Consider the following 23758-nt stretch of genomic DNA (forward strand, 5'->3'; position numbering starts at 1 on the left):
TTCGTGGGTTCCAGAGTTCCCATGAACCCTAGGCTCTCTGTGGCTTCTCCTTTACACACTACAGGGCCTTAGGTATATCTGCCCTGCAAAACTTTACGACGGCTCCAGATATCCACAGGTACCGGACAGCCTACCACGCTTGGCGTCCATTGCAGCAGGAACAGCGTTGCTCTTGTTGCTCCTTTCAATACCATCTTTCTGCCTGTCCCCAATGGCGTTCTGAAAAGCAGGGGCGCCTCCTCCAGACTCTAAAGCAACTGTCTTACCAGGCTGTTCAGTCCCTGACTAGTCCCGAGACACAAAAGACAGCGCTTCACAAACTCGTGTGGACTCTTTCCAAATCATTCCTGATCTCAGAACCATGAGGGAAGGTCATCTGTCCTGACCCATGCTAAGCTTCCTGGGCTGTTGGTTGAGCTGGCACGTTCTCGTTAGGTCATCCCTTTTAGCCATCTCTAACTGGCTGCCTTCCCTTCAGTGGCTGGCTATGTAGCAGGCACTTGAGAGTATGATGGGCACATTGAATACATGAACCAGAAGAAGCTCCTTGCCAGAGTGCTCATCTGGACGGACGGAGAGAGAGGCCAGCGCTCCACAAGGGCCTGCGGCTCTAGCTCTGAGTCTGTTGTGTTGGAGGAGAACCGATTATTAGAGATTAATAATAATTATTGTTAGAGATAGGGGCCTAAGAATAGCCCATTGGCAGTGGCACAATAATAGTCAATGTCTCCCTCTCTCTGTGTGTGTGCAATAACTGTGGGCAACTCCCCTGACATTTCAGTTAACTAGCAACCTCTCTGCGCGTGGCAATGCCAGTGCTAATGCCCACGCCGGTCCGTCTCAGAACGCCGTCCCATGCTAGCAGATTTGCTCTTGCTGGGTTGGGAGTGCCGAGTGGAGGGGCATGAAATGAAAAACTCCACAACAGAGCATGTGGTAATTTATTTTCCTCACTGGTGCTGTTTCCCTCTACCCCTCCCGCTGCATATGGACAAATATTCATCCCACCAGGGACTAAACAGAAACTCTCTGACTCATTTTTACTTGGAAACCTCCGGTATGAACCCAGGTCCCCGGAGGCAAAAGGCTGATGTGCTAAATCAAAGCACTGCGTCTGTTCCTGCCCTGCCGGCCTCACTTTCCCTCCAGGTTTAGTCAGTTACCATCACAGGCAAGGGAGTGGGAGAAGAGAGTTTGCCCCTGTGTATTTCTTGCTCTTTGAGCTCCAGCTTTGTTGTCTGTGCAAAGGCTGTGAGACTAGATCCAGCCCGGGCCTAGAAGCAGTGCTTAATTTGTAATGAAAGAGGTGCTCGGGCTCAAGCAATTAGGTGCCAGGGCTCAAGCAATTTTTTTATATTCATAACTAATGCAGCAAGCCCAGAGGTGCCAGGGCTCTGAACTGCCAGGCCCAGAGGTGCCGGGGCTACAAACCTCCAGGCCCAGAGGTGCCAGGGCTCTGAACTGCCAGGCCCAGAGGTGCCGGGGCTCTGAACTGCCAACCCCAGAGGTGCCGGGGCTACAAACCTCCAGGCCCAGAGGTGCCGGGGCTCTGAACTGCTAGGCCCAGAGGTGCCGGGGCTCTGAACTACCAAGCCCAGAGGTGCCGGGGCTATGAACCGCCAGGCCCAGAGATGCCGGGGCTCTGAACTACCAAGCCCAGAGGTGCTGGGGCTCTGAACTGCCAGGCCCAGAGGTGCCGGGGCTATGAACCGCCAGGCCCAGAGGTGCCGGGGCTCTGAACTACCAAGCCCAGAGGTGCTGGGGCTCTGAACTGCCAGGCCCAGAGGTGCCGGGGCTATGAACCGCCAGGCCCAGAGGTGCCGGGGCTCTGAACTACCAAGCCCAGAGGTGCCGGGGCTATGAACCGCCAGGCCCAGAGGTGCCAGGGCTATGAACCGCCAGGCCCTGAGGTGCCGGGGCTATGAACCGCCAGGCCCAGAGGTGCCGGGGCTATGAACCGCCAGGCCCAGAGGTTCCGGGGCTATGAACCGCCAGGCCCTGAGGTGCCGGGGCTCTGAACTACCAAGCCCAGAGGTGCCGGGGCTCTGAACTACCAAGCCCAGAGGTGCCGGGGCTATGAACCGCCAGGCCCAGAGGTGCCAGGGCTATGAACCGCCAGGCCCGGAGGTGCCAGGGCTATGAACCGCCAGGCCCAGAGGTGCCGGGGCTCTGAACTACCAAGCCCAGAGGTGCCGGGGCTATGAACCGCCAGGCCCAGAGGTGCCGGGGCTCTGAACTACCAGGCCCAGAGGTGCCGGGGCTATGAACCGCCAGGCCCAGAGGTGCCGGGGCTATGAACCGCCAGGCCCAGAGGTGCCGGGGCTCTGAACTACCAAGCCCAGAGGTGCCGGGGCTATGAACCGCCAGGCCCTGAGGTGCCGGGGCTATGAACTACCAAGCCCAGAGGCGCCAGGGCTATGAACCGCCAGGCCCAGAGGCGCCGGGGCTATGAACCGCCAGGCCCAGAGGTGCCGGGGCTATGAACCGCCAGGCCCAGAGGTGCCGGGGCTCTGAACTACCAAGCCCAGAGGTTCCGGGGCTATGAACCGCCAGGCCCAGAGGTGCCGGGGCTATGAACCGCCAGGCCCAGAGGTGCCGGGGCTATGAACCGCCAGGCCCAGAGGTGCCGGGGCTATGAACTACCAAGCCCAGAGGTGCCGGGGCTATGAACCGCCAGGCCCAGAGGTGCCGGGGCTATGAACCGCCAGGCCCAGAGGTGCCGGGGCTATGAACTACCAAGCCCAGAGGTGCCGGGGCTATGAACCGCCAGGCCCTGAGGTGCCAGGGCTATGAACTACCAGGCCCGGAGGTTCCGGGGCTCAGCCTTGGCAAGCCCTGGGATAAATTAAGCACTGCCTAGAAGCAGACGCAGCGGCACTTTGGCTCCCACCAGGGCAAATCTAGAGGGTCTTCCCCAGTTTGTACTAGGATGACCAGACAGCAAATGTGAAAAATCGGGACGGGGGTGGGGGGGTAATAGGAGCCTATATAAGAAAAAGACCCAAAAATCGGGACTGTCCCTATAAAATCGGGACATCTAGTCACCCTAGTTTGTACTCAGGCACATTCCCCCACTGAAGTCAACGGGAGTAAAGGATGTCAGGATCTGGCTCCTTCACTTTGCTGGCTTGACAAGTTGTACAAATGCCCCCGGCGTGTCACAGATCTGTGCCTAGGACTTTACAGAGCTGCTGGGCTAGAGAGGCAAGTGTGTCATCCGGTGTGGGTGTCAGGACGCCTGGATCTAGTCTGAGCTCTTCCACGGAGCTGCTGCGTGGCTGTTGGCCAATCACTCTGGGCCTCAACGTCCCTATCTGTAGTAAGACCTATTTCACAGAGGGGTGAGTCGCTCAGTTTCTGTCTGTTAATTACAACTTTTCGATTGCGTTTCGCCCAGGTGCCCGTTTTACAGTCTCACGCCTTTTCTATTCAGGAGGCTCCATGTAAGGAGGCTATTTTCCGGTGTCTCTTTCTTTTCTCCTCAAAGTTATACCAAGTTTTTCTCCATGGCTGTTTAGTGGGACTTCTCCTGCTTTTAGAGAGCTTGGTGAGGCATGTTTGCCTAGCACTTTGCAAGCTGGCTGGGTTTGTCTCACAGTTTCAGTCCCTCCCTTTTGCCACATTCATTACCGAGTCCATCCCCTTTGGGTTTCCGGCATGCTCCACTGGCTAGATTCTCAAGGGCTCAGCACTCACAATAGGGACTGGATTATCAGACACTCCGATCTGGGCACCGAAATAAAGGCCAGATTTTCCAAAGTGCTCAACCCCCAGCAGCTCCTGTTAAGATTTTCTAAATAGCTCAGCACCCAAGGTGCTTACATGGGAACTGAGCTCTTCTAAAATAAGGCCTTCATTGTGGGTGCCCAGCATGTTGGGGGAAAATGGCCGCATGTCACCCCAGATACGGTGTCCTGTTTGTGATAAATGCTCCTATCTTTGGCAAGAGCCTGCCTGTGTTTTGTGAATGAAAAGTCTCTAGTCCTCATGGTTGCAGATAAAAGCATGGAAATGTGACCTCAGTGTATTAGAAAGGCTGAAAAGTCAGAAGGCAAATAACAAGAATCCAAACTGTTTTTTGTTGTTGTTCTTATTAAATCTCATGATTTTTTATAGCCAGGCTTACGTCCTTTCTGCTCAGCGGCGTCCTCTTTCAAAATCAACCTTTCCCAGGAAAGGTTTCCACCATGGGCCGGCCCTGCCTGGGAAATGGCATGGGGAGAATCCGTTGAGAACAGCCATGCTGTGATGTTCTGCAGCTTGCGATCAGTTTCGGTGACGTCCGGACCCGACACGCTGCGTTGCTCTTTGATGACAGACTGAGGGATTAACGGGGGCCTGCTGGAGCCCTGGAGGGATACGCCAACAGTGACAAACGCAGTTCTTGAACTGCAAGGCCAGCCAGGACGTAACGGCGACCTCCCGGGAGCCCTGGCGAAGCTCCGAATCAACGCGCCTCCCGTCCTGTTTCTTATTTCAGCGCACATGCCAGCAGGATTGTTCCTTGCCCAGACGTGCTCTGGGGTTTGCTTTGGGGACTGTTGATCTTGGCCGAGAGGAAATGTTTCTGTATCAAATAGCTGGCTAATGTGTAGTGACGGGGGTATGGTTGGGCAGGAGCCCATCTTGTCTCTGCCCATGCTATGTTCTGTGCGAGTGACTGTGTGAGCAAAGCAGGCTGGGAGAGGGGGCCCAGAACCGTGCAGTTGATTTGGAGGGTCGACAGTGGGGAGGGGAGGGGGATGAAAGTAGGAAGTTTAGTTTAAATCTGAATAATCAAGAGCTGAACTCATAATCTTTACAGAGTAAGGGAGTTGCCCAGTGCTGGGCATTCTCAGGGCTACCTCAGAAATCCCTTCTCTGACCTGCACGCGCACACGCTCCCCCAGAGGAGGAGGAGCAACTAGGGTGGGAGGAAGGTTTTCCTCACAGGGTGTGAATTGGTGGTAGCTGAACCAAAGAGGCAAGGCACAAGGGTTTTGCTTTCAGTTTCATGGCTGCAGCTCCTATGAGATAATACTTGTTATAATAAGTAAGGAAAGATGCTTAGTGACTGAGATTTTCTAAGATACCTAAGGGGTTTAGGCACATGGCTCCTATTACTTTAAATGGGGACGGTGTACCTAAATCCCCAAGGCAGATTTGAAAATCTGAGCTGACATAATGATTTTCATTGTCAAGATCCTTTACAAATATAAGCTGATTAATCCTCCCAGCCACATGCCGCATGAAGTAGGTAAATCAATTTTATCCCCATTTTACAAATGGGGAAACCGAGGCACAGAAGGTGTCAGTGTCAGAGCTGGGATTGGAACCCTGGAGTTCCCATTCTCTGGTCCCTGCTAGGGAACCAGAGGGGATGAGTCATCTAACTCTGCAGATGAAAACACCTGTAACCCGGCAGCTTCACCACTGCTACTGTGACAGCCTCCATCTTGGCCGACACCCTGGGGATTGAACCAGGAACTTCCACAGCTAAAAGCACGAACTGCAGCTGGAGCTAAAGAGCCATGCTGCGGTAGTTAGGCATTGTAACAACTCATATTCTCTGTGGATCAGCACAGACAAGACTCTGTAACACTCATTAGTGGGTTACACAACCACACACGGGGAATTGTGGGGTGGGATCTATCCAGTGCCGACAAATCCTTCACAGATCGCCTCTAGCAGACGTGGTAACTATCCTGTGAGATCACCTGGCCCGAACTGGCACTCACTTTGACCACCTGTGAGCTGCTATTACAAGCCATTCGTGACCGTGGAGCACAGAGATTGCTGGAGGCGATCTCAGCCATCTACTTGGCATGGCTACATCCCAGCTGTGTCCGCCCAGGCCTGGAGGAAGAGGTGTTCTATACCCCTCCTGCATAGTGGTTCTGGAGAAGGCCTATGGAGAGCTCTTTGTGACATATGTCCGGAGAACTCTCCTGTTCGTGGAGAGGCCCACTCGAGCAATGCTGGAACCTCCAGTGACTTCCCGATGCAAAGCCTGAAAGTCAGTGTAACCTTCTCCCTGCAACAAACAACTATGCTAGGCTGTAACTGGCTAAAGCTGATGGAGGGGAATGGGAAACGTATCCGGTGCAGACAGTCCATGGAAAAGAAGCTGGAGGGCCCTTGTTAAACAGAAGAATAGGGGTCGTGCCCCAGCTGGGGCTGCAATGAATGCAGAAAACACCCCAATTCCCCAGAAGGTTCAAGCTTCCTCCGCACGGTGCGGATCAGGCTGCACCTCCAATTGTTCACTGCTCCTGCTCCCTCCCCCCGCCCTGGCATCATGCTCTAGCATTTCAGCTGTCTCAGTAACATAGCGCCCTGGGACCCTGTAAGTTCTCTAATGCAGCTGCTCTAAGCTAACGGGAGAGGGGTCTCCCGTTGGCTTAACTACTCCAACCCCGGCGAGCGTCAGTAGCTATTTTGGCGGGAGAAGCTCTCCCACCGACATAGCGCTGTGCACGCCGGCTTATGTTGATGTAACTGATGTCAGTCAGCAGGCTGATTTACTCACCCCCCCAAGTGACATACATTATGCCAACATAAGCTGTAGTGTAGACATAGCATAGAGACAGACTCTGCTCTGAAGAGCTTACAGTCTAAATCAGGGATCGGCAACCTTTGGCCCGCGGCCCGCCAGGGTAAGCACCCTGGCGGGCCGGGCCGGTTTGTTTACCTGCCACATCTGCAGGTTCGGCCAATCGTGGCTCCCACCGGCCACGGTTCGCCACTCCAGGCCAATGGGGGCTGCGGGAAGCAGCGCAGGCTGAGGGATGTGCTGGCCGCCAGGTAAACAAACTGGCTCGGCCCGCCAGGGTGCTTACCCTAGCGGGCCGCGTGCCAAAGGTTGCCAATCCCTGGTCTAAATAGATAAGGCAGACAAACGATGGGAGGGGAAATGGAATGGAAGTAGGGTGACCAGACGATATTTCGGTGTCTGTCCCAATGTGTCCCGATATCCGCCGGCAGCACTGGTTTTTGTTTTTTTGTTTTGCTCAGCCGGCAGGATTCTGCTTTTTTTCCCCCTCTGCTGGTGGGCACCCCCCCCCCCCCCCGCCATGTGTCCCGATATTTTCTTCCCCTCATCTGGTCACCCTAAATGGAAGTGACTTGCCCAAAATCACACAGCAATTCAGTGGAAAAGCCATGAAACCCCGGTCTCCTGGTCCAGCATCCTTTCCACTGGCCCATGCTATATCCCATTGTAAGAGAGAGAGGACCGAGTCCTGAAATCATAGTTACCCAATACAGAAGATCCCTCCCAGTCTAACTCACAGAGGAATGTTTGCTGCAGGAAGTTACAAAATAGCCTTTCAGAAGGAAACAGCGAGATTTTATACAGGAGCAACTACACTGCATGCAGATCACCATTCCATCTGCGGATCAAAGGGCCAGGCAGCTTCATTCCCAGACTGACTGAATAACGATAGATAAATATCAGTCAAAATTAGTTAACTGCATCTGGAGCATTAAAATACATGAGAAAGCAGGGGTGGAGAGAGAATCAGTGCAAACAGGTTTTTAAATGCAACAGCTGGAGGCAACTGGTGCTCAAGGGCAACTCATAAAGGGGCCTATTGAGTTATTTCCCCATCTGTTACTGTTTCCAAGAAAAAATGTCAAACTTGTGCGTGTTTCTGTAAAAATACCTGAGATTCCAACAGTGAGCCGCTTTTCCCATACCTTCAAGGCAACATTCGCCGGTTGCCTTGAAGCTTCCCATTTTCACAACAGAAGGAGGGGCAAAAAAACCTTGAGATCTCTTTTGTTCGCCAGATAAAATGATGAATTAACAGTGGCTGCTGAGATTCTGGGTCAATTACAGCTCATTGATTTCCGTGGAGGAGTTTAGGTCTTTTATGCAAGGATGATATTTAATCCTCCATCCCTCCTTTGTCCAACAGCTGCAGAGGTGTTACCTGCCCACTTCATTTTAAGTGGTTTCTTGCAACATGTGTTAACTCTTTATGCTTAACAATCTGTCTCAATTTGTATTGAGCTGCGACACTGGTTATCGTTTCCAGACCTGAAGACAGGCTCTGTGAAGCTCGAAAGCTTGTCTCTTCCACTAACAGAAACTGGTCCAATAAAAGATATGACCTCACCCACCTTGTCTGTCAAATCCTGGCACCAACACACGGCTACAACAATGCTGTAAACAACGCTATACATTTGTCTTGTGGAACCACAGGAGAAGCTGATTTGATTGGGAAGCAACATTGGCGGGGGGTGGAGATGTTTCCATGGGTTTTCTGGGTGGAAGGATTCTTCCAGCGGTTCAACACAGCCAAGACCATCTCATACTGTACCTATGGGAGAACCATAGCCATGGAAAGAATCTATCATCCCTTTTATCAAACTCAAGCCAAGCAACTACTTTGGCAACCGAATTCAAATGCAATCTGTCTGCAAATATTTGTTTCCATTTGGAGAAGACAAATTGCTTCCTGTGCAGCCGGTCTATGCGGCAAACCTTTGGTAGTCACTCAGAAACTACTGTGATTAGTGCAATATCAATACATAGCTATCAAATGAATCGCTTTCAAAAGGATACCTGAGACCGGAATAAACTGTTCAAATGGACGAACACCCCTGGATGTAAACCAGAACAAGAAGCTGACCCGTTCGAGGATTTAGATCTAGTCCCCAAATGCCCTTACTCTGTGCCAAACCGAAGTTTATTCCTTCAAACCCTTCAGCAGCGTTAGGCAGCCCCTGTCTGAGGCAGAAACCCATTTAGAAGATATTTTTATGTGAATTGTAATGACACATTTGAAAATAAAGGTGATCTGGACAGCAACAGGAAGGTGGCTATCTATCCAGGTATCTCTCTGCAGCCAGTCCTCTCTGCTAGGGACCTTGGCATAGTTACCTAAACCTTCGTTGTGCCTAAGCTCATTGATTAGGCTCCTGCTTTGGGCTGCCCTTGAACAGCACCCAGAAACAAGTGATGTATCTGTAATGGGTTATTCTGGTTCTCGCTGTCTGCCTACTAATACGAGCAAGTGGTTCAGGGGATGGGTAATAGGATATGGAACCTTACACCTTTGGTCATCAGTTCTTATTCAGCAAAAACAACGAGGAGTCCTTGTGGCATCTTAGAGACTAACAAATGTATTTGGGCATAAGCTTTTGTGGGCTAAAACCCACTTCTAAGGAGCCACAAGGACTCCTCACTGTTTTGGCCTATACAGATTAACACGGCTACCCCTCTGAAACCAGTTCTTATTCAGTACAGCATGGTAGTGGCTGACAGTCATTGTCTGGAGGCTATTCCCTGCCCTATGTACAATGAGTTTGGTGGGAACAGATCAGTTTCCTATAGACAGGGGTCAGTATTTCCAAAATCATTGGCTCGAATCATTGGCCCTCTTTCTGGCAGGCTCAGGGCACGTCGACACTATGAAATTATGCCGACGACCTCAATTACATCAGCATACAGCCGCAGCAGTAATGAAATCACTTTTGAGTGTCCACACTACAGTCCTTGCGTTGGCAGTGCGCGACCTCACCAGGAGCACTTGTACTGATTGTACTGTCAGTGTGGGGCATTGTGGGTTGGTTTCTGAAAGCCAGTAATAATGTAAGCAACGCCGTGTCTATACTGACACTGCGTCGACCTAACTACATCGACATTGACTCTACGCCTCTCATGGAGGTGGAGTTACTAAGTTGGCGTAGCGGAGCAGTTACATCGGTGGGAGTGAAAAAATGTTAGTGTAGACACTTCCATAGTTAGGTCAGCGTAAGCTGCCTTGCATTGACCTAATTGTGTAATGAAGACCAGGCCTCAGAAAAGCAGCCAAGGAGTGAATGGGCAATGGAGACAAACTGATCCTTTCGCCACAAGAGTTGGGGCAAGACGCTGTCTTTTCCAATGCCTTTGTACAGCACCCAGGACAATGGGGCCCTGATCCTGACTGGGGCCTCTGGGCACTACGCTGATATAACTAATAATAATTAATTAATCTAGGAATAATGTCAGGATGGGAAAACGTGTACTGCTGCTGCCCATGCCGTTCCTGTTTGGGATCCAGGAGTCCAGTAACCAAGGCTCCCGCTGGTACCTTTCACCAGCACTGAATTTACGTAACAACAATTAACTAATTAATTAAAAACAAACAACCCCCCTTTCCTCCCCCGCCACCTGTGTTGACAACTTGTTTCTCAAGTTTTAGCACACTGGGCCTGATCCCGAACCACGTGGCTTTGCTATTGGTTTCAGTGGGTGCAAGATCTGGCCCAGCATGAATTGAAACAGCTGCATAGAAAATGGGTTTTCTGATGGCAAAGGTAATTTGACTCCTCTATACAGTGGCATTAATGGGTGGTGCTGCACAATTATGGCCCCTGCATAGGCAGCCTTCATACAACTGGTACAATGCACTGTGGCTGGCTGGCTGCCGTGAAAATGCATGAGGCCATCTGAGATGTTCAGTTCTGGGCATCTGGACCATGAGATTGGAAAAGCAATCCTGAGGAACAGGTATAGAGAACTTATTAAATACCATGCACACTTCCAGCCATCCTCTTCTGTCTCCTTGCCTGTCCTCGGGGCCTTGCAGCCAAAAAGAAATCCCAAACAAACCTATGCTCATCAGCTGTTTTTTAATTATGCTTCAAGATGGTCTGTTCTTTTTCCGTGCCCCAGTTCCTGCTGTAAACTCCTCTGGGTCTCAGCAAATTAATGCTCTCTCTCTCTCTGTGCTAACTTATATTTTAAACAGTGAGATATCACTTTTAACTAAAATAAAACCTTCTGAAAAATCCAGTTGTGGTTTCCAAGGCTAGAAGGAAATTAACAACAAAACACTTTCCCTGCATAAGATATTTTGCTCCCTCTTAAAATAAAGGAGGAAATAGAACTCAAAAAGAGATTTTATTTTTTGGCATTTGAGATTTTAATCGGGTTAATGTTTAACGCTGGGTGTACCCATAGAGGAGATCTGGGCCCTATTTATTGGACCTAAAATTACTCTCCCCAGTCTACCAGGAACAGTGGAAATTAACATGCTGGGTGGAATGGAATGTCCTCTGTCACTGAACAGTGAGCTAAGGAACCCCAGTGATAGGATACAGAGATGGGGTTAGTTTATGAGACCTGCACATCCTTCAGCTGAACAGAGGTGCTTGATTCAGTGCAGGCCCAAGCTTAATGGGCAGAGAAAAGGGCTGTATGAAACTGATCCACCACTGATAATAAAATAAATTCACGTATCCTCCCGTTCAGCACTGGTTAACCTCAACTGGTGTTTTTTTCCTCAAAGCCCCAGCTCCTGAAGTCCTGTTATTTCATGAGCTGCTTGGCTCTCATTAATCATGGTTGTGGAATAGGGTTGCCACCTTTGAGGTACAAAAACTGGGATTTTCCTGAGCCCATAAAACTGGACAGCTAGCCATGCGTACAAAGCACCTTAGCAGATTGCCAGGGACAGCTACCACCAGAAAAGAAAAAAAAAGGGGCGGGGGGACAATGCTGGGAAAACCTGGACAGGTGGCACTCCTGTTGTGGAGAAACGCAGGGAAACGTGTCCCGAGCACATGGGGAAGGTCACAAATCAGAAGGCAAATAAGAAGAACCCCAAATGTATCGTTTTCTTTAACAGCCTAGTGGCTCTAAAGGCGAGCTCACGGCCTCCAGGGGCCTGGCTGATGCTGTTGGAAGGCTGGGGGCTGGTGACGGGGACACACGCCCCAGAAGATGCTGCAGTGGCCAAGGCGGGACCGGAGGAGGCGCTCAGCTCTGGAGGGAGGGGTGGGTGGGGTGGCTCTAGAAATGGGGGGGGGCTGTAGGTTCTAGACATGGGAACCTCTGCCCCACTTCGGGAGGGGGGGGGGGGATTATATCTCCTCCCCGCCACACCTAGACTCCCCCCTCTCCTCTCCCCACGCGCACGCGCACGGCCCCGCCTTCTTGAGGCGGGGCGCGAGAAGGAGCCTGGAAGCGGGCGCGCTTCTGACGCAAACGCGCTCTCTCTCTCTCTCGTGCGGAGCGGCGGTTTCGAACGGCGCGCGCCCGCCGCGCCTCGTCACGCCGTTGCGTGCGCCCTCTCGCGGCGGTGCGTGGCGCCGTCCCCGCGCACGCAACGTCCAACCCCTGCCCTCTCTCTCTCTCTCTCTTTCGGCCCCGCCCCCCTCACCCGACCGTACTCACTCCTGTGTCGGGAACGCGCCGGGCCGACCCGTCCTTCCCTCCGTGTGTGTATCGCTCGCTGGCCGGGCGCGGAGCGCGGCGCGCTCGGTGGGTCCCCGCTGCCTCAGGCCTCCGCCCCCTCGCCCCGCCATGCCGGAGAAGCGGCCCTTCGAGCGGCTGCCGGCCGAGGTGTCCCCGCTCAACTACGGGCTGTGCCTCAAGCCCGACCTCATCGACTTCACCTTCGAGGGCAAGCTGGAGGCGGCCGTGCAGGTACGGCGGGCCCGGGGGGTGGGGGGGGACAGGTACGGGAGAGCAGGGAGGGAGGGGCCGGGCTGAGGGGAGAAGGCGGCCTGGTGGGGGTGGGGGCGGCTGAGGGCTGCGTTGTGGGGACCGGGGTGGGGGGGCGACGTGCAGGTGCCAGGCCCGGGCTCAGACAGAGGCAGGAGGCCGGGTACGGGGGGGGGCTGGGCCTTGGGTGAGGAGGGGGGCGGGGTGACCACGCGCTGCGGCCCCGCCCTACCCCGGTCCTTACAACTGAGGAACCTTGGGGTCTCCCGTGGGGGGGGGGGCGCTCTCCCCCGGTGGGGGATCGTGGGGGGGCGGCTGGGGGGATGCTCTCCCACGGTGCGGGACTGTAGGGGGGCTGAGAGAGGGGACGCTCTCCCCCAGGGCGCCCCACCTTAGGGGCAGTGTCTGAAGATCAGCCTTTAGTTTTCCCCTTTGGGGTTCTCTGTTGGGAGGCTCTGTTCCCTGCCATTTACTCTTGCTCGCCCCCCCCCCCCTCATTTCTTGGTTATTTCCCTGTCCGCTTCCACATTTCTCCCCAATGTTTCCTTTCAGATTCAAAGAATCCAAGCTCTGTCTTTTCTTCTGTATGGATGTTAAACATCCAGTAGTAGTAGTACCAGTACTAGGCAAATTGGTTGACACTGTAGTAAAGAATAGTATTATTAGACACACAGGTGAACACGATTTGTTGGGGAAGAGTTAACACGGCTTTTGTAAAGGGAAATCATCCCTCACCAATCGGTTAGATTTCTTTGAGGCGGGTCAACAAACATGTGGACAAGGGGGATCCAGTGGATATTGCACACTTGGACTTTCAGAAAGCCTTTGACCAGGTCCCTCACCAAAGGCTCTTAAGCAAATTAAGCAGTTATGCGATGAGAGAAGGTCCTCTCATGGATCAGTAACTGGTTAAAAGACAGAAAACAAAGGGTAGGGATAAATGGTCAGTTTTCACAATGGAGAGAGGTAAATAGTGGTGTACCCCAAGCATCTGATCTGTACACCAGTACTGTTCAGCATATTCATAAATGATCTGGAGAAAGGTAAACAGTGAGGTGGCAAAGTTTGCAGATGATACAAAATTACTCAAAATAGTTAAGTCCAAAGTAGACTGCGAAGAGTTACAAAGGGATCTCACAACATTGGGTGACTGGGCAACAAAATGGCAGATGAAATTCAGTGTTGATAAATGTAGAGTAATGTATATAGGAAAATGTAATCCCAACTATACATACAACATGATGGGGTCTAAGGTCGTTATTACCACTCAAGAAAGAGATTTTGGAGTCACTGTGGATAGTTCTCTGAAACGGTCTGCTCAGTGTGCTGTGGGAATCAAAAAAAGCTAACGTTAGGAACCATTAGGAAAAGGATAGATAATAAGACAGTCAATCTCATAATGCCATTATATAAATCCATTGTACGCCCACTTCTTGAATAGTACATGCAGTTCTGGTCGCCTCATGTCAAAAAAGATGTATTAGAACTGGAAAAGGTGCAGAGAAGGGCAACAGAAATGATTAAGGGTATGGAACAGCTTCCATGTGAGGAGAGATCAAAAAGAGTGGGACTATTTGGCTTGAAAAAGAGACAGCTGAGATGGGGATATGATAGAGGTCTATGAAATAATGAATGGTGTGGAGAACTTGAATAAGGAAGTGTTATTTACTGCTTCACCTAAGGTAAGAACCTGGGGTCACCCAATGAAATTAATAGACGACATGTTTAAAACAAATGAAAGTTCTTCACACGATGCACAGTCAACCTGTGGAACTCATTGCCAGGGGATGTTGTGAAGGCCAAAAGTATAACTGGATTCAAAAAAGAATTAGATAAGTTCCTGGAGGATAGGTCCATCAATGGCTTTTAGCCAAGATGGTCAGGGATGCAACCCCATGTTCTGGTTGTCCTTAAGCCTTTGTCTTGCCAGATGCTGGGACTGGATGACAGGATGGGTCAGTTGATGATTACCCTGTTCTATTTATTCCCTTTGGAGCATCTGGCATTGGCCACTGTCGGAAGACAGGATAATGGGCTAGAGGGACCATTGGTCTGACCCCATATGGCCATCCTTATATGTCAGGGTTTGCCCCAGTCAGTATTCCAATCCAAATGGTGCTGCATTTGAGTGGTATTGTATGCATTCAGTCTCTGAAGTGACTTGGAATTATCTGGTTGAAAGCCTTTATGTGTAACATTACAAATTCTTCTTTTCCCCTTGGTTAACACCCGGTTGGAAGGGACTGTGGGCCTCAGTATCATGCAGAGCAGACATGTCAGTGAAACAAGAGGCTACACTACCAGTAAAATGTGTAAACAACCCAAAACCCTGAATTTCTCACGTTTTCTGAAAGGCAAAAGCTTTACCGTGCTCCGGCTTTTCCCTCTGAAATTAGTTTGAAAATGATGCACATTTGTTAGGTTCTTGCTGGGCTTTCTTTCAAACTGGCACAGTTTGAAAGGAGAATGAAAAATATTTGAGGAAGATTGTAAATACCTTGTTTGAAACACACCCATCCCAAAATCCTTTGTCATAAAAGGGAGTTAAAACCTGCCTGTAAACGTAATCCTATGTGAGTAATAAGGTTGTTAAATATAACGTATAGGGGTGAGAAGACTGCTTCACCAGACAAGTTCCTGGTGTCTGTGTAGATTAGGATTGGGGGTGGGTGAAAGGCTATGAATGATAGTGAATCCTGTGACTTGGCAGGAAGATGACCAATTATGAGTAAATTTGCATCATGAGGAAGAAATATTGAAATTCTGTATTTGGTGGTTCTTCTTTAGCTCAAGTGCTAGAGATGTGCTGCTAGGATCTTAGGGTCTTGGTTCAAGGCATGGACTGGTTTTGGAATTTTGAAAGGCCTTCATTGAGTTTGTATTTGGTGGGTTTGTTATCCCCTTTGAGGTGCTCTTAAGGTTAGGGTACAGTTCAGAGAGCACTGATCAATGCATTTAGAGAGAACGCATCAACTAGTGAAGAAAAAATGTAATGTGAAGTAATGGGAATATTTTGAAGATATGCCTATTCATTTTCTGAGAATCCTAGGTCTTTGTCTAGTAGGGTGACCAGACAGCAAGTGTGAAAAATCGGGACAAGGGGTGGGGGGTAATAGGAGCCTATATAAGAAAAAGACCCTAAAATCGGGACATCTGGTCACCCTATTGTCTAGGCACCAAGTTGCAACTGATTTCATACATAGACACTTAGTTTATGGGTCTTGAGTCTTCCAAATTATTTGGATTTGGATTGAGAGTGATAACTGGACCCTCATCACCGCATCCCGAAGGGCTAATATCAGGATTTATTAACAAGAACCCCAGTACTAGCAATGGCTGTGCAGACAGTAGTTTGTGCTAAGGGGTTAAAGAGAAATACTTTCTGACCTGGAGGGTGTAACATTGACACCTGGATGAATCACTGAGTTAACCAATTTGTTTATGAAAGCTTGTGCTACCGTGTACCTCAAGTGTCTATGTTCTGCCATTTGGTATCCTCAGTAGTGAGCTGTAGAATCAATAATAAATATATAATCCAACTATCCTTTTGAGTGTCAGATTAAAGGTCAGCGTCCAATCAGTGAAATTGTTCTTTGCATTTGTAGCAGTAAGCAGGATGTGTTAGTCTTTTGCGCAGTATTTCTGTTGGGGACACTGCTGCCCTGGGCATTTGAGGCCCACATATGTGTTGTGCTTGAAGTCTTGGCTTTGGAACACCAGACTTTTGAAAACTTTTAACCGTGTAAACTGATTGATAAAAAAAAACTTTTCATTTACTCCACAGAAGTAAATGTTATGCTTATACAGGGTCTTTTCCTGTCAGCATCAGAGAGCAGAACCTTTTATGATTCAGTAGTTAAGATTGTGTGTCAATTGTTGACTGAAGCAAATCATGCAATTTCAAAGTCTTGAAAATTACCAGTACTTATATGTAGTTTTTAATTTTGGCACTTTAGGTTTGCTTGTTATCTGCTCTCTATCAAGAAACTACAATGTTATGATCTGCCTCTTGATAAAGCTCTTGAAAAAGTTCACGTTTATAGCCAGGTGAATCTAACGTCTTTTTCAGAGCAGTGATGGAGCTTGTTAACTTACTATTTAAGTTATAGCTATTTTCTGTATGGTTATTCAATATGACTTTTAACTGCTAAAATTTAGCATTTACACAAATACGTATATAATTTAGAAGTCTGTAGAGTTCCAAGTCATATAAACTGACAATTTATATTACATAACGCTTATATCACACTACAAACGGTGATCCTTAAAAGCATCTTGTGAGGTAGTTCATTTGTTATCCCCCATTTTACAGATGGGGAAGATAAGATGGGCTAACTGATACTCCTAAAGTTAGAGGGTCTGTCTACACTGCAGTTAGACACCCAAGGCTAGTCCATGCCAGCTGGCTCCGTCTAAGGGGCTGTTTAATTGTGGTGAAGATTTGGTGTAGACCCACCTTGGAGGGTTCTAGAGCCTGGACTCCAGCCCGGACCTGAACGTCTACACCACAGTTCGACAGCCCCTTAGCCTGATCCCCATGAGCCAGAGTCAGCTGGCATGGGCCAGCTGCAGGTTTAGCTGGAATTGAAACTAAGGGGGTCTAGCTCCTGGTTCTGTGTTCAGTCCGCTAACCACACTTCCTCTCAATAGTCCAAACTGTTGCAAGTACCTTTTTGTGAACTGTTTTAAAAAAACATAATGTTTATTCAGAAAAAGATATGAACTGCCAGATAGTTACGTCTCCAATTCATGGAAGTCTCCCCTTGTAACTTTATTTCTAAGGATCCAGCCATCATCTCAGCACAGTCATTACACAATGTCTAGGTCAATTGAAGTCTATTCTGTTTCCACGTCCCAAAAGGCTTAATGCTGGACCAGGAACAAAGAAGGGATATACTAACATACCGTTCTTCAGCAGCATCAAATTGAAAAGGCAAATCTGAGTTAGCTATCAACAGAACTAATCAGCTGACTCCTAACATTCGACTCCTGTTTTAATCCTATAAATTAAAGTTCGTAATGCTGTAGTGCCTCTGAACAATTACCTGTCCAGTTAAGGGTGTAACCGCTCAGAGCTTCAGACAGACTTGGGCAGCATGATTTTGCTGGTTTGCACATACTGGAAATTGTAAGCCATCATTTTAAACACAGAGAATATCAGCTCATGATAGTTCAGTTTTGTTGTGTATAAACTGCCAGCAAAAGTCGTCTTGGCTGCACAATAGGTATCTTCTACCTAAAAGGTTAGCCGTACAATATAAAATGGATGGACCTTTTAAATCTCTCCTTTCCCAGTCCCTTTAATATGTCTTCAGGATATTCTGATATATTTAGCAGTGTTTTAGCCCGCATCTGTTGCTTTTTATAGCTTGCCTTTGCAGTGTCTGCCAGACTAGGGGAAGGCATGCATAGTGTCTGATCTTGTAGTAGGCTGATTAGGGATTGATTGATTGTGAAGTGTTGCATTTAAGACTCTGAAGATCCATCTTTAGGAGTACAGTGTTTGTAGACCATCTCTTTTGGGTAAAGTCTTAAACTTTTAGGCTATAGCTACACTACGCAGCTTTTAGTGGCACCATGCTGCTAAAAGCCATGCAGTGTAGCTGCTGTTTGTCGGCTCCTGCCGACAAAAAACGTCCACCCCCCATGAGCGGCAGCGGCTTTGTAGGCAGGAGAGCGCTCCTGCCGACAAAGCGCTGTTCACACCGGCGCTTTTCGTCGGTAAAACTTTTGTCGTTCAAAGGTGTGTGTTTTTTTAACATCCCTGAACAACAAAAGTTTTGACGACGAAGTGCCAGTGTAGACATACCCTTTGAGTCAGAGTCCAGTATAGCAGTTTGGATTTGTTGTACTTTAGTTTAGATCTGAGTATGAAAATTAAAGGCAATGCACTAAGTTTGAATCCATTTATATTTCACAGTCAGGGGTCCCTGCTATTACTCTTTCCATTCCTCCTGCTTTTCAAAATCGGCAAAACCCCTTAATTCTCAGTTCTGTGCAATGCTATAATTCATCAGACTAAACGGTTATCCTTTGTTATACATTAAAAAGACACTTGCATAGGGATTGTGTAAACTTAAACATTTCTGAAGTGTGTGAATACTATAGGAAAATAATAGAATCAAAAGCTGATTGAAATATGAAATAGCTTTTTATAGCAGAGCAATACTGTGTTCAGTATTAGTAGATTTACTACCTGGCTACCATAATCCAATCTAGATATAGGTGAATAAAAATGTGGATAAGGACTAATAAATGTAACTGCCGCTGCTTTTCTCTCATTGACGTGATTGATCTTTCAGTTCTAAGAAAGATCTCTCTGCGTATTTGTTTACATTCTAGGCTCTGAACTAGTTTTCATATTTCTGGAGAGTAAAATACTAATCAAACGTTTGGCAGACTGAGTACATGCTTGTTGGAATGTTATATTTAGAATAACCATCGGACAACTTTAAATTACAAGGTTTTATTTATCAAGTGTTGACAAACTGTACAGTACACAGAAAGAGTCCATGCACCAAAGATTTTACAAGCTAAGATCTTAGTAGTGTTAAAAAGGGGCTTCTGATGAATAAACCTTGAGACTGAAGTTCAAGTGGATTCAGATGCCATCAGAACTCCCCAGATGTCTTGTTTTTTAATTGCTGTAAATAGTACAGAAATCCTAAAGAGGTTTCTTTCCCTCTACTCTTCTGCTGCTTCAGTACCTAATCAAAAATTTCTGAACATCTTCAACTCATGTTTGGAATACTTATGAAAATATCTGTTCACAAGTTTTGGACTTTCAGAATTATGGTTCAGATGAGGTAATCTGTAACTGACTTTTCCTTGTGCCCCACCTATTAGTGTGTTAAACATGGACACATCTATGTTAAATTTGATCTGAACACCAGAAAGCCTTGGCGATGGGAATTATAAAAAAGTGTATGGGGCGGGGGGAACACCTTCATTGCTCTTTGACCATTGAAACTAAAACTATACATGAGTATTTTAAAATACATCTGAATTAAAGGATAAAAAACTGGACATTTTCAGAGTGAAATCTTGGCATACTGTCTAATTTTCCCCTTGTGATGAATTGCGGAATGGCTTGACTTTTAAAGCTTTGGATGCAGTTGGGCTTTCTGGTTGGCAAAGTCCAGTAAATGCAGTTCAGACTTTATTGATTATTATGTAATGGAAACTATAAAAGGATTCCATGAGCCAACCTCCCTTGATGGTTAAGTTACTTAGCCTCTATGCAGTAATTGTCCACAGATTCACTGCCTTTATTCCCTTATTACTCAAGGACTCAAACTGTTCAATGATCACTATTCTTTGTGCTAAGGTAGTTTGATATGGATGATAGCCAGAGCGTTAGCCTTTACCCTTTTCAGTTCTGAATGAGGTGCCTGATATGTCTAGTTCACTTCTATTCCAATGAAATTGGTCATTTTTGCAGTGGCATGAACTTTTTATTTTAAATTGCTGCTGGTTTACATGAATATTTGGACTTCAGTGAAAGTATTATCTCTGAATTTTCGGATCTTTGCAATGTCTAATCTGGACAATGAAAAGTAAAATTTCAGGTAGGCTTAGTCTCTGCATCCTTTTTTGAGAGTGAAATTTATAGATCCCTCCAAATTAATTGTGGATGCAAATATGAGCAAGTAGACACTCCTCTTCAGATATGTACACCATTTTGAAGACGAATCCCACAAGGAAAGCTTAAGAAAAGAGTTAAATTTTTACTGGTATTTGAAGAGGTGAAATTGAACTGGCTTTGAGTTTGAGTTCAGTAGAACAATTATAACTATTCTTCCTCTGAGAACATGGAAAAGCAATTGTTGTTTCCATTGAGACTTGATATATCTGGGACATCAACAACCCAGTTCAAGTTGGTAACAGAGAGGAGGGGAAGCTTGTGCTTCAAAACATTAAACTTTGATCTCCCACTCGGGTCGATGGAATTCTCCTCTCCAAAGAAATAAGCATGGTTGGGGGAGCGGGAGGAGGACTGGAGTAGGGCTTCACCTTTCACCTTTCCCTGTTATTAGGCTACAGACAGTAGCAAGATAGTGGACAGACTGTTGGTCTGTTCCAGGATGGCCATTCTGGAGGGATCTGCTGGGTATTTAAACTCCGACACCCATCTCATCACAGTTTTATTGCAAGTGTTTTTATTTTGGTTATTGTTGGTCCTGTTACTACTTTTCTTCTCTCCATCTTTTTCTTGTACTGAATCTCCTTGATCAGCCTGATCTGTTTGAAGGGCAGCTTAATTATGTTGTACAGCTGTGTGGAGCAAGGGTGACACTTCACATATTTATAATCTTGGAAATGAATGTACCGCATCCATCAAGAGTGCTTTTTGCCTTCTTAACTTGATTGTATTCATGAATACAAACTACTACATGAGCAGAATAACTGTCTTCCAGAAAACAAACTTCTCAAGTTTATAAGCTGTATTTTCTAAGTATTAACTTAAATACTTAGTTTTTATTTAAAAGTATCAGTCTCCACAAGGCACTATGAATGTCTGTTAAATTTAAGATTTAGGTTCTGGTAAGGTAGAAATGGTTAAATGTTGAGTGTTTTGCATGGATTTTATTTTCATTCTGCCTTGTCTTTAAGGATTGTTGAAGACTTGTTAAAGATTTAGTTGATTCCTACTTATTTTTAATAGAACGTGGGGAGGTCTCTTAAGCTGAGAACCTGCTTTCCTGTTTGAAGATTTTTTTTTTAACTGTGCTGTGTAATTATAGCATCACAAGTGTACTCTATAATTCTTGGTGCATAGTCATATTAATTTGCTGATTTCACCTGATATTTGTGGGGGCTGATAGAGTAAACATCACATGTTAACGGTTAACCTGATTCTTATAAATGTTTTCCAGCACTTTGCACCCTTTTGTAAAACTGGCTTGTGTTTGCAGGAGGCAAGGGAAATCTAAAAATAGTGCATCCTCACAAAGATTTGACTATGAAGTTGTCTCCAATCAATCCTAACCTCTACTGTATTTCAGGCACTGTGTTCTAATGAAAACAGTTGTGTGTGCTTAGGGCTATTCAGGGCTTTGAAAGCCAAAGACTTGTTATTAACTTTGGTATTTTCTGGACTTTGGACAGCTCTTTCATGCATCATTCCACTTTTAAGATCTCAACTAGCTGAGGAATTTGGACTAATAGGTTGAATAATAAGGGTCTTCCAATTTAGTACCATTTAGAAAAAAGTTTTCACACCATCTAGTTTTTTCTGAAAACCAGATTGACTGTGTCCCTTGATTATTTTTTTAAACCTAAATAAGAAATTTCCTTTCATAATTTCATAATGAAAACTGTGTTGGTTATGAAGGTTATATTTATGGGAGGGGATGTAGAACCTCCTGAGTTGTACACTATGTGGAAAAGATTAGCTCTTTGCCAGATCTAGATCATGTCACTTTAGCTGTTACATTTGTTTAGTTTCATATCATGGAAATGTGTTTCTTGGTACTTTGGTACCACATTAAATTTACTGGGTAATATTGTTGGGTTATTTTATGCCCAGTGAAATTAAAAGGCAACATATCAAAATCTGACAGAAGGAAGTACTCTCTTTATATACAATACACAGTTCTGTGGAGCACAGTGCCACAGTGTGATTGAGGCAGAGCTTTGTAGTATGCACAAAATAATTATACATTTATTAAAATATTTATAGTTACATTAGTTAGGATAAAAGTGTGTAAAGAATATTATCCCCTTTTGCCTCAGGACTAAGCCAGTCGCTAACTACTTATGGTTAGGATGAAATTGCCTCAGTAGGTGTTTTGTGTATTTTTCTGTCATGCAGGTTTATAGCACTTTCTTCTGAATAATCTGTTACTAGCCACTGTGGGAGATAAGCAGTTCCTAAAAACTTCCAGTTTTCTTTCATCCAGAATTGTACTCATTTTGTAGTAGATTGGTATTTAATTTGGGCATCTCTCTATTCAAGCTTTTGCATCCAAGTGAGATGTTGTAGAAGCGAGGCACTTTATTACATTGGTAGCCAGCCATTTTAAAAATAAAACAATGTGTATACAGACACAAGTTCTCGGAAGATAACATTTTACTAGAAGTTAAAGGCTACCCTTTTAGCAGATGTTCCTGTGCTATGACGTTCTTGTGTAATCTTTTAAATATTGTTGACAGTGTAAGATGTTTTAGCTCATCTTCAGTAGTTATACTCTCCACTTCTACTGTAATCCATTATTGCTCATTACTAACTGGGAAGATCTCTAACTTCTCTAAGTGTTTATTATGTGCATGGGGATAGTGCTTAGAAACCCCAGTAAAGGACCAGGGCCCCATTGTGCTAGGGTCCTCTACAAATTTAATACAAATCCCTGCCCCCAAATTTTATAATCTAAGTAATAATAAATAGGTTGAAATAGTCTGAATGTAATGTAAATATGCATGTTCTAGTAAATTATTTTATGTAAGAAAGAGAGGATATGGTGGTATATTTTTTCTTAGTAGCTACTTTGTTGCAATATTTCATCTAATTCCAAATGACTGATGTCAGATTAAATGAAGATACCAAGTGAATACCAAACAATAGATAGTGTTAAAGGGGAATGTGTATGAGCCTTTCATGACACTTGCTGATAGAACTTCTTTTGCAGGTGAGACAGGCAACCAATCAAATTGTGATGAATTGTGCTGACATTGACATTATTACAGCCTCCTATGCACCAGAGGGAGATGAAGGTAAGAACTACTCTTGATGCAGTTTGTTACATGTTCCCTCACAATGCTTTTGACACTGGAAGTTCCGTCACTCACAGAGTTGAGCACTGTCACAAGATTTTCTTAGCTGTTGCACCAAACTCTAGTCTACTTTAGTTTGCTGTGCATAGATTTTAAATGTGTAATGTAGTGGATGTTCTTAATTTGATTTGCAGATTCTTCATTGGGACTCCTAGTTCTGAAATGGGGGGAAAATACAGAGGGAAAATATGGTAAATGTTGGGTAGTAGGCAGATACTACTTTTCCAACCCTGAATAGAAAAGTGGCAAAAAAGAAGAGGTAGATTCTCCCTCTTTCCCTGTTGGTGGATTCAAAAGGGATGCATAGAAAGAAGTCCTATTATTTGAGCATTTATTTAAATGGGTGAGTGAAAGAGGTGAGATTACAAATAATTTTATGCTTTGAGTTTAGGCATTAGTCCAGAGCTGAAGTTTAATTCTTCTACACACTGTGTTTAAAAAAATAGTCTATTTTAATTTTGCACAAAAAAGGAAATTGAGTTGCAGCTGGAATTCTACCCTGTTGTGCTTTAGCATTTCAGCTCAAGGGATGTTTAAGGTTGACTGTTCTGACACCTTGTTATCCAT

At 46.3% G+C, this 23758-nt stretch overlaps 1 protein-coding gene across 1 annotated transcript in view; it reads left to right on the forward strand.

The window, feature by feature from the left end:
* The first annotated feature begins 12277 nt into the window (after window positions 1–12277).
* Window positions 12278–23758, forward strand: part of NPEPPS (aminopeptidase puromycin sensitive) — a 59500-nt gene continuing 48019 nt past the window's right edge. The window contains exons 1-2 of the mRNA XM_065422846.1: window positions 12278–12400; window positions 23047–23131. Of these exons, the coding sequence (XP_065278918.1) occupies window positions 12278–12400; window positions 23047–23131 (208 nt within the window). The remainder of the gene's footprint in view (window positions 12401–23046; window positions 23132–23758) is intronic.

This window comes from Emys orbicularis, chromosome 25 (assembly GCF_028017835.1).
Source record: "Emys orbicularis isolate rEmyOrb1 chromosome 25, rEmyOrb1.hap1, whole genome shotgun sequence".
Taxonomy (NCBI): domain Eukaryota; kingdom Metazoa; phylum Chordata; order Testudines; family Emydidae; genus Emys; species Emys orbicularis.